The sequence below is a fragment of the Labrus mixtus genome, chromosome 3 (assembly GCF_963584025.1).
Source record: "Labrus mixtus chromosome 3, fLabMix1.1, whole genome shotgun sequence".
NCBI lineage: Eukaryota > Metazoa > Chordata > Actinopteri > Labriformes > Labridae > Labrus > Labrus mixtus.
Genome location: NC_083614.1, coordinates 28,421,003 through 28,432,738, shown reverse-complemented (window position 1 = coordinate 28,432,738; position 11,736 = coordinate 28,421,003). Strand labels below are relative to the sequence as shown.

Below are 11,736 nucleotides of genomic sequence, written 5' to 3'. Positions count from 1 at the left end.
ACTAGCGTCATTAGTATCCTAGGATAAACAAACCTTCTCAAGCGTACAGAGGTTTGTTGTTGAGAGGTAAACTGAAGTCGACTTCAGGACATGCCTCTCATTCTTGGAGTGCACCTTTGCCTGTCGCTCAACATGCTTTCATTTTTCCCTTCAGTGTCCCCTCCTCAGAGGCAGGAGGGATGGAGAGGGTGTGTGTGTGTGTGTGTGTGTGTGTGTGGGGGGGGGGGGGGGTACTTTGCGTCATGGGTCAAGGCTTCGAGCTGCCACACCACCAACCTCTGCTGCTCCGTGTCCTCCTGGGACAATGCCTGCCTTGATAAAGACCAATTCCAGTGCTCAGTGTATGGAGAATGACCCTCATCATTACTACAGCGGGTTAGGGGTTAAATTCTTGTGATATCAGGCAGTAGGTGGCGACATATGGGATGATGAAAACATCTGGGGATCATTCTTGGTCAGTGTTTGTGTCTTCTTTTTTTTCTCAAGTTAATATTTCCACCAACATCTGATTTCTAAAACATGACCCGCCTCGGAGTCTTTAAAATCTGGTTGCATTTAGTGTGTCATGAAATGTCTAATAAAAAAAAAACAAAGACTTGTGTGGATTTAACAGAGTAGTATGTAGCTCAGGTCATGGATGAAAGGATCTGCCATGTGAGTGAGAGAGAGAGAGAGAGAAAAAAATCCTCCCCTTGAGAAAATGATGTTATCAGGAGGTGATGACGGAGGTGAAACACAGTAATCCCCTTTTACAGTAGTCTACATCTCCTGGCTATGCTTTGGATTGGGATGTGAGAGAGAGAGAGAGAGAGAGAGAGAGAGAGAGAGAAAAAAGCACCTCCCCACCAGTCCTCCTTGTTAAATCTGGATAAATCAACTGCTGGTTATTACATCTCTAATGAAATCTATTCCATCACGGCAATTATGATTGAAGATAATCGCAGCCAGATTCAAACAGTGCTGGTTCAGTCGTTTAGTTAGGACATGTACAGTTAGAGGCAACTCAGAGCTGGAGACTGCAAAGATATAGGCAACACAGCCAGTAAGATAGTGATGGGATAAACATGCTGTAGCTGCATCACAACCACAGCTGGGGGAGGGGGGGGGGGGGGGGGGGGGGGCTTCAGACCCACAGGGAGTCATGTACCTCCAAACTACTCCCATCCATTACTGAATCCTTACTGCAACATCACTTGATCCCCAAGCCAGAGAATAAGTGGATTCTGGAAGCAGTAGGTGATGCTCATCGATACATCTTTGGTGCTGAGCAAGCAGCCACTCTGCAGCAGCAGAGGTTCGTCCTGCATACACACACACACACACACACACACACACACACACACACACACACACACACACACACACACACACACTGTATTGACAAATGCCTACACTAACTGCATGCATGGAGGAAACGTCACACCTGTCAATTCTTATTTTTTTACGCTGCATTCAGTTACTACCATCCTCCCTGGGTGGTTAAAAAAAAAAAAAAAAAGGCACGTCAGCAACAACACTCTGCAGCCCTTTTTTTACAAAAATCAACACACTACAACTGGTCCCACCAATAAGACGCAACACAGATTAAACACGTTACAATCACGGGAAACATTTCAAGACGATTTTGTGTCACCTGATCAAACAGAAACCAGAAATATCTTAAATAGTATCTTACCGTGCAGATCGCGGAGGAGAAGCCTCTGCTGACTGTCAGATGAGGAGATGCTCCAGTGGACGTACGGATGATGCTGGACAGCTCAACCTTCATTTTCACGGACAATGCCGCCCCCTGTTGATCAACGGTGGATACTACTGGTAGCGACCTTTTTAACCAGTTTACTGTGACGAGGTTTCGTGTGTTTATAATAATAATAAATTAAATAAAACAACAAATAAAACGGTCACAATTAAGTTGATTGAACGACATAAATGCAGCTAAACACATCTTAAGGCTATGTATTTTTTTTAGGAAGAGTTTTGCAAAAAGGAATATTTTAAAGTCAGACGAAATACAACCACACATCACTTCCTGTGATCTAAATTCATAAAAATAAAAGGCTAAAACTGAAAAGGTCGCTTAGTTAATATACTAAAAGAACATACAGTAGTTATATTTTGAGGCACTTCAAATGTTCAAGTGTATTCCTATTGTCCAGAACTTCATTGACAATACATTATACATTAGGCCTACATTTATTTGACAACATTAGTATTACAGCTATTCTAAATTAAGTGAAAGTCTATATTCTTATTTTGAGATATTTTGGGGATACATTTGAATATTAGATTATGTTCGGGGTATTTTGATTATTATTGTTTACATTCATATGAGTTATTTCCATTCGTTTATTTTGCTACTTGGGGCATAAGGGTGGAGTCTGCACATGGATGTGTCTATATAGTCAGGTAGCCAGGTGAGACTCTGGTAGGGCACCTAATGGGTTAATGGTTTTTTACCATGAAGCCAGGACGCAATGGCAGGATGACAGGGCAAGAGAGACAGCAGCGTTTGTTGTTTGTTGCCTGCTTGATGTCTCTGGTTAAAATAAACCACCCTAAAACCTTCAAGCATCATCTGGACACTTATTCATATATTCTGCGTAAGATTCGCCCTCTAGGTGACTCAGTGGCTTTATTATGAGTTTGTGTTAAGTTTATAATTTGTTTGGAATTTTTGTTATTTATAGACTATAGATATCACCACTACAATTAGTTACCCCTAGGATTTAGGTTTATGATTAAAAAATGATCTCAATGTAAAAAAAAAAAAAATGAGACATAGTCATTATGTTGTTATCGTTTTTTCTTCAGAATGAGTATTTTTTGGTTTTGTAGTCCTATGTGAATGAACAGAACTTCTGTCCTTGTTTTAAGCTTGACACAAGCCTTCAATAAAGTGATCATTGTGGCATTGAGCAGGTTAAAATAACAGCGTGTGTTGTAAACTCAGATCCAATCTTAACATTGATTGATTGATTACATTTACTTCAGACATATCAAATAAAATCAAACATATCAAAAATACAAAACAAAATGAAAAGCACGAAAATACAATAAACAAAAAAAACAATGTTCAAATTATTTAAAAAGCAAATTACATATATTCAATTGATATGCTTGAAAAGGAGTATAAAACTTATTTAATCCTACCCCTTTTCCACAGCTCAATAATTGATATTTATTAAATTAACTTCCTGTGTTCCTTATAATCTCTCTATATATACAATCTATCTATATACAATTTGCTATACTATATTTATGATACTATATTTGATATTTACAATCCAATGATTTTCCATACACAACTTGATATACTATGATTTTTTTATACTTAGACATAGACTTGTTATGAACAAAGTTATCTATATTTTGAATTACCACAAACTCCATATGAATTACTGCGATATGGTCAAAATATCAGATAAACAATGACAATAATTATCTGTATTTTAATTCATGTTTAGCACAAAATCAGCCTATCTTACTTTGAAGTAGGAATCTTTAGTTTACGGTTGTTAGTTTGACGCCGTTTGCTAATGGACTACAAAAATGGCCTTCAGGACTCGGCCAGAGGGGTCCTGAATAACATAGGTGACTTAATCTTAGCCTGATATTCGGAACGTATTACTTTTGTAGTTGATGCTTTTAAAGACGTCGACGCACTTTTGTAATTTTTGCGTGGATGTTTGAAATATGTTTTGACGTCAGGAGGTGCTAATATTGTGACATTCTTCGCTGAATATTTCGACGTGGTGCTTGTTGTTTCCCCGGCGGTGTAACAGTCGGAAGGTCTTCCAACAGGAAAAAGCGCCAACTTCTGCTGCTGCACCGTGCGAACCGTGCGGATACTCCTAAATGACTCTAGGGCGGGATATCCTGTGAAATACATCAAACTTAAACGTGTGATGACTTCTTTAGGTAAGACTTAACAAAGCTGTGAACATTTGGAGGGTTTATTTTCGGTTAGTGAAGTGTTAGGAAGCGGCGCACTGTCTGGTTTCTCCTCCCACTTCTTCACCGTTTTGACCCACTTTTCTCAATGTTGTCGGTTTAAAGCTGAACAAAAAGCAGTTTTAATGTCGATATTAACACCAAATGCCTACTCGACACTTCTAAAATTTACCTATTCGTGTTGCATTGTAACGCCTGTGTTGTTTTAAACTTAACTGCGTAGTTACTTTCATTCTCGTTGAACTCTTGATGGCGCCGCTGAAACGCAGCTGTCTTCTCCTCCCTCACCAGCGGGGGGCGCTGTTGTTGTTGTTGTTGCTGCATCTTAGCAGAAAAGAAAACCCACCCACCCACCTCCACCTTCCTTAGGGTACCTAAATAAGAAGATGCCAGGCCTGCAGGGTGAACATGTTGTGGCGGCCCACGGCAGCCCCGTCAGGAAGAGTCGACTGTCTCTGAAGTGTCTGCAGAAGAAAGAAACTAAACGGGCTCTGGATTTCTCTGAACCTCCAGCGGAAGATCCCAAAACGGAGGAACCAGAGGAGGCTGAGGCCAGGTGAGTCCAGCTGCCAGGGTCAGGTTCATTTGGGGGTCAAAACACAGCTTTAGAGCCCTTTTATTTATTGAAGAGTGGTGTGGTTGGCTTGTTTGTTTTGGGTCGTTCAGTCACACAACAATCTGCAAAAAAAATCTCACACATGCATCCTTATGTTCTTCAATAATCTTGATATTTCATTTCATATTTGAGTTATTTGCTCATTTCAGTGTATGGTTTCAACTTAATAATAATTTCTCATAATCCTGAAACACTGTTCATGAGCAAACAGGAGCAGGAAGAAGAAAACTTATAATACCTGACCCCCCTTTTTCCTAATAACACAAGATACTGTTTAACAGAATAACATTGCTAACCTGTTGTTTTCTCTTTCTTTCACAAAACAAACAAAAAATCAGATCAACAACAATTAGTTAGATTAACTCAATACATTCATAATTTCCCAGAACCTTTTCTTTATACATTTTCTGCAAATACTGTCTCAATTCTCAATTCCCCCCAGTTAACTTCATCATTCATTTTGTACTGTATATACCACCTGTTTTTGTTTTTGTTTTTATTTTTATTTATCTTATCTATTCTGTTTAATGTGTATTTTTGAGCTTTCTTGTCTGTGCTGCTGTAACGCCCAAATTTCCCCTCTCGGGCTTAATAAAGTATTATCCTAAATTGAATGATAGTCGAGCAGCATTTTAAATGATTATCGAGAGAATTCCCATAATTTAACTCCATTTACTGAAATACACATTTGTTTTAATGCAGAGTGTGCAAATGGACTTTTAAGATTAAATATCAGAATATAGGAAGAATACTCACATGTGTAATGATACATTCACGTAAGCAAGGACAATTAAATCTTGCTCATGAGCATGACAAGGCGTGTTAATCCTTACAAGAGACCACCCAAGCCTTTCTTTTGAACACATAATCCGACTCTAGCTTTATGTTTGAAGAATTCTGGAGTAAAAGAGGTATAAAAAAAAAACTTAAAAGCCAAGTGAAGTTGTAGTACAAGGGAATTTAGTTTTTTAGACATTTTTGATCAGAAACAGCTTTGAACATGAAAACTGTAATTGTTAAGAAGAATAACAGCTCAACCTAAAGTGGAAACAAACTGGGAGGATATAATCTAATAATGTAGCTGTTTAAAAAAAAAAACCTCAGCTTATAAAAATATATTTATTTTGAGAAACATGTGAATAATAGTCTTGTTCATGAGTCAGATTTCATTTTTATCAGGGATGCATCACATCGGTATCAGCCGATATTGGGCAAAGACTGCAACATTAGCCGATGTTTATTTGTTTTGCTAAATCAATTTAACGCTGGCATCTGGTACACCTACCTGCTAATTCAGAGAAGAGGGTTTTTCTAGGGCAGAAGAAGTCACCTTCTGTCAGTCACAAACTGACTGTTTTCATGGTCACACACGAGAGAAAAATGTTGGCATTGTGGGAGTCTGGCACCAAAAGAAGTCATGAAACAAACATTGGTATCAGAATTGGCTAAAAGGTTATTTCAAAAATCGATATCAGGCCAGATTTTTCCCCAATTGGTGAATCTGAGGAGTTTGTTTTATTTGTAATGTTCAACAGAGGACGGTGACTAGTACCCTGTTAATAAACTATTAATGATAAATCATCTTAACTATACGCTCGTGATGATGATGATGAGGTTCATTATTTGACACCATGTTTTCCTTTCTGCTGTTCAGCACCTGTGATCAGGTAGTCCCTGCTCCTCCCCCGTGTCCTAACTCACCCGGCCTCCTCCTGCCCTGCGACAAGAGAGAGAACCTGGTGCCCTTTGTTGGGCTCAACAACCTGGGCAACACCTGCTATTTGAACAGCGTCTTACAGGTGGGCCATGAATCGAGAAGAAACGCGTACACTGAATAATAATCTTTGATGACACCTCTGTAATCAGAGGCTCTGCTTGTGTTTGGATAATAAATAGTTTTCTCCTGTAGAGGAAACAGCACATTATAAAAGTTAGAGCAACTCTTTGTGTAGATTATTGATGTGACAGTAAAGCTTCCTTGTGTGCAGTATTTAAGTCCTACTTAAGATACTGTGCAGTGCATCGACAGGCCATGTGAACACAGAGAAAGCATTTTGAGCTCCTGTTCAGTTTGTTGCCTTTTGCAGATGTCGATGGTAAAATGTGATGTCATAATGCTCCTGTAGGTGCTGTATTACTGCCCAGGTCTCAGGGAAGGCATAAAGAAACTGTACGACCTGTCCAAAAGGAAAGAGAAACTAAAGCAAGAGTCTGATAAAAGTGAAGAGGTGGGTGAAATACAGATCAGATTACATGTTGACGACAGCGTCAAAAACACATTTCAGTCATCAACACTTATTAAAGGTCATACATAAGAGGGGTCCTGTTATTGTATTTAGACCTCCAAAGCAGATATACTACTTTCATGTTTAAGTAAACTGTTTTTTTTTTTTTTTAAATGATGTTTGTTTTTTGTATTTTATCTTTGCAAACATCTTGTCAGCAGGCTGAAGTCGCTGCCGAAGATTCACCAGCTCAGATCGAGCTCCTCGGGAGCTTCAACAGTCTGATAGCATCAGTGGAGCAGCTGCAGTCCAGCTTCCTGCTCAACCCCGAGAGCTTCAACGAGGGAGAACTGGCCACGCCGCCTCGTAAAATACTCCACACACTCAGGTAGTGACACGGCTACTTTGAGTCACAGATGAAGTCAAATAGGTTAGAGAGAAAAGAACAAAGCAAGGTGTGGTCCTAATCCTGTTCTTAAACCACAACATGTTGTTATCCTTCCTGTCTTAGTTTGTTTTGAAACACAGAATGTCTCAAGACGGAATAGAAGAAGATTAGATTGAACTCGTCAAATCCAATCGATGTGTAAAGTTTTAACAACAGAGAAATCATCTAAAGAATAGCGGCATGTTTACAAGCTGAAACAAGAAGTGAACTCATGGAGGCTCTGTGTGTTTCAGGCAGTTGAACCCTATGTACGAAGGCTATCTTCAGCATGACGCCCAGGAGGTGCTGCAGTGCATGCTGGGATACATCCACGAGGCTTGTGACACCATCCGAAAGGAGCAGAAGTTGGAGAGCGAGGTTGAAGATGTGACCGAGGTGAAAGCGGACGGCCTCAGCTCCGAATCCAAAACTGGCCAGGAGGAGGACGGCCAAGTCGGCGGCAAGAGGAAGAGCGACACCGAGGTGGGGAACGCCAAAAAGAAACCGAAATCAGTCAAGTCAAAGAAGTGTGACGCGGAGGGAGCTGGCGTGAGTAGAGACGCGCCGCTCAGACGCTCCAAAAGGAAGTCCTCCAGTGACATCACGCCCGACAGCAACCAAGACAAGAAGAAGGAGGAGGAGGAGGAGACGAAGGATGAAGGGGTAACGAAACCTAACGGGGAGGAGGAGGAGGAGGCCGGAGGGAGTGACGGCGAGGGGAAAGGGGGAAAGAACTCTAAAGAGACGGAGGGCAAAAGAAAGAAGAAGGCTAAGCTCAGCTGGCTGAGGCCGTCCGGGAAACAGCCGAGCATTTTCTCCAAGTTCCGCAGCGTGGGGAAGATCAGCTCCATGAGCGCCAAGTGTCAAATCAAAGCAGAGCAGGAGGACGAGACCGCCGACGACCGGGGTCAGAACGAGAAGAGCAGTGAGGAGAGATCGACAGGAAACACGGCTGACGACAAGAAGACAGTAAAACATGGAGGTAATTTGTTTTTAAGGCGAAAAGCGTGGACTCAGTTAGAAATAGTTTGAGGTGCTCTAAAGCTTGGGATACATGCAATTAATTAAATTGCCATGTAAGCTGTTTTTTCTATATAAATCTAGTCATGTTATTAGTTTTCTGTAATCTGTAAAGACCTTTTAAAGGCCTTCAGATGCTCGTGTATATATAGTAGTGTTTGTCTTCTTTTAAAAACATTTGAAGGGAGAGTCAAAGAATAAGAAATTAAAATGTGGCAGTACTTGAAATGTGACGTCAGAAATGAAACTTGAAGGATACCTCTCTTTGTTTTTGTCGTGTTCAGATGGTCTGGACCTGATGGAGCGCTTGTTCCAGGGTCAGCTGGTCCTGAGGACTCGCTGTCTGGAGTGCGAGAGCTTCACGGAGAGGAGAGAAGACTTCCAGGACATCAGCGTCCCCGTGCTCGACGACCAGCCGAGCAGTCCAGAAGACCTCTCGAAAGGTGAGGAGGACGACGGCGACTCATTGAATAATCTAGATCCAACAAGAGCTCCATCCTCTTCACATGGAAACGTCACTTTAATAAGCTTCTCTTATTTTAATAACTGTAATGATGCCAGACTAAACCTGTTGCCATAAACTACATTCAGAGTCAAACAACAAAGAAGGAATCATTCCAGGATTTAGAAAATGTAACAAAACTTCTAGAGAAAGAAAAAATACTGCGTTGTGATTGGCCCAGCTGTTAACCAGTGGTTCTAATGTTAAAGTGCCAATTCATAACAAATGTTATCTGGAGACACTTAATAAAAAGGAGGTAAAAGACCGTCCTCATCGCTATATTACAAAGACCCGACATTAATCCAACGGCTCACAATGCCTTTGTTGCGTTCCTTGATGTGCGGTGGGTCGGGGGTCTCCCTCACAACAACATGACGACTTCAGTAAGTGAGTTGGAAGAGGGTTTGTTTTTCTACTGAGACATTTCTAGATCTTTTGTATGAAACCAGAACAGGGCGTTAGTGACAAGAAGAAGAAGAAGAATCTAAAATAAAAAAAACTGTTTTGACACCTGGAAGGACTTTGAAATGACCGGGGCTAACAGGCTCCAGAGTGAAATGTAGAACAGTCAAGATAACTAACAAAACTGCTCTAGAAACACACATACAAGTTGTTGTTGTTTTTAAATCAAAGTGTTATCAGTCAATCTGTATTCTTCAGATTAAAACTGCCAGACAAAAATGTCAAGCATGTCAAAGGTAACGTCACCAACTCAAGAAGTGCTCTTCTGTGTCCCTCAGTCTCTCCTGATCCCAAACCAGAGCTGAAGACTCTGAAGTGGGCCATCGGCCAGTTTGCCTCTGTGGAGCGCATCGTGGGAGAGGACAAATACTTCTGTGAGACGTGTCATCATTACACGGAGGCCGAGAGAAGTCTGCTGTTTGATAAAACTCCTGAAGTCATCACCATTCACCTGAAACGATTCTCCGCCAGCAGCTTAGAGTGAGTAGAAGAAATGTCCACACTACACTTTTACCGTCCTGTTTCCTGTCTTCTTACAGCTTTAGAAAAATACATTTGATTAACGACTCCCCCTCCTAAAAAACAGAGTGTCGATAAAATTGTTATTTAATGTAAAATAATCGTTTACCATTTATTTTACTCACAGAGATATCCCAATAAATAACACTTCCTTTTTCCCTTTCCTCCCAGATTGGACCCGTATGCAGGTCTATGTAAAGTGAACACCCCCCTGCAGACCCCCCTGACACTGTCCCTGGAGGAGTGGTGCACGCGTCCATCATCCAAGAAGGGTCAGCGCTATCAGCTGTTTGCTGTTGTCATGCACAGCGGCGTCACCATCAGCAGCGGCCACTACACCGCCTACGTGCGCATGAGTGACCTGAAAGACGTGAAGCTGTGGCTGCAGGACGGAAAAGAAACGGAGGAGAGAGAGGAGGAGCAGCAGAAGGAGAACAAAGAGGGAACACGGGCGAAGGAGGAAGTGCTGGACTACGACGATGGAGAGGTGTCGTTCAGCCTGAACGGAAGGGGACAGAGGGGCGCCAGTTTGGCTAAGGGCAAAACGGGAGGCAAAAAGGTCTCAGAGGGCGGGGTCGGACTCTTGGGGGGTCAGAGGAGCGTGTCCAGTTACGATCTTGGGAACAGCAGCAGCAAACACACAGAGAAAGCAGGCAGTAGTGGGGCAACAGAGGGATCCAAACGGAGGAAGAACATCAACAGCACTGAAGCGGGACTTAAAAAAGAGTCAGAGGCTGCCGGAGGACGAGAGGAAGCAACGACAACCTCCGGCGGTGGAGCGGAGGCCAGCCAGCAGCAGGCTGTGAACAACCTCCTGGAGTACGAGGGCAAGTGGATGCTGTTTGATGACTCTGAGGTGCGTTTGTTCGAGGAGGAGGAGTTCCTGCAAGCGTGCTCTCCTGAGACGTGCTCCTCGTCGACGCCGTACCTGCTGTTCTACAGGAGGATGCCTGAACCTGTGAACACATGAGCCACTGCTGACTCAAGGGGGGGTTCTGCCAGTAGCCAGTTTGGCACCCACACACAGACCAATGTATTATGCAAAACTACTAATGGTGCCAAAAAGACTGCTGCTGCCATGTTAGCACCTGTTGATACCTTCTTATGAACTGAGCTCCTACTTCAGGATTCACCTCAAGAGATGTCCTCGAGCCAGTGTAGGCTCTTTTTTTCTGTTAGCATCGACATTCCTTGGACGCTGGTTTTGAATCTTTTTTCTGTCACTGTCTCTTTAACATATCTTGTTTTTCATGTTTGCTTAGTGAACTCAGTTTGTATGGATCCATTTTTTTTTTTACTAACTGAAAAAAGCACTTTTGGACTTAAAATTTATGAAAACGCAAATGTTGGACAATGTATTATTTTTTTTTTTTCTTTTAGCCGAAGTCTTTTTCTATAATCATTAAATTCAAATTTACATAAAAAGCCAAAGTCAACTGGGATCCAAAAATCTTTCCATTTTGCAAAACATTGAAGAATATGCTTTTGTGAGAATTAAGTTCATTTTTTCCCCCACTACCCACTACAAGCTTCTGCTGACACGCAAACATTAAGTCCACATTTTATGCAGGTAAAAACCTCGTGCCGGACACACACTGGCATGTTTTTGCATGAAACACACTGAGGAAGCAGAGCGGGATTTTGTGGCACAACTTCACAGACTATCAAGGTGTACAAAGAGTAAAAGGCTTGAAGAGGTCAAAACGCTCCAGTAACTCTTGTGGCCTTCGACCCTGATGAACGGCCACAAGCCGAAACGCGTCAGATTAATTTGTTGATGAAGTTGAACTTCATGCTGAAAGAGTTGCTGAAGCGTTTTGACATCTACATGAAACACACTGAAATGTGAAATATGAAACCAGTACCAAGTTCATATGTAAATTATGTTGGTAATGTTGATGGAACGTTTCAGCAGAAAAGTTTCTCCCTCAGGCCGGACATCACACTCTTTAAAAGCCACGTCAGTAATGTCCTTGTAATCGTTCAGATGATTTTTACTTTAAATCAAATGTTA

General features: G+C 41.7%; 1 protein-coding gene across 3 annotated transcripts; it reads left to right on the top strand.

Annotated features, from left to right (window-relative positions):
* The first annotated feature begins 3,781 nt into the window (after positions 1-3,781).
* On the top strand, positions 3,782-11,428 carry usp1 (ubiquitin specific peptidase 1). Of its 3 annotated transcripts, none has more exons than XM_061034381.1 (9): positions 3,782-3,918; positions 4,321-4,507; positions 6,222-6,366; positions 6,694-6,795; positions 7,014-7,180; positions 7,474-8,201; positions 8,524-8,682; positions 9,482-9,683; positions 9,894-11,428. In XM_061034381.1, exons 1-9 carry the CDS (start codon positions 3,906-3,908, stop codon positions 10,690-10,692), a joined length of 2,502 nt encoding a protein of 833 aa, XP_060890364.1. In that variant the 5' UTR covers positions 3,782-3,905; the 3' UTR covers positions 10,693-11,428. The 3 variants fall into 3 exon arrangements, with proteins under 3 accessions (XP_060890364.1, XP_060890363.1, XP_060890365.1); XM_061034380.1 differs by having other exon boundaries at positions 7,011-7,180; XM_061034382.1 differs by having other exon boundaries at positions 3,786-3,918; positions 4,243-4,507; positions 7,011-7,180.
* Positions 11,429-11,736: the final 308 nt, after the last annotated feature.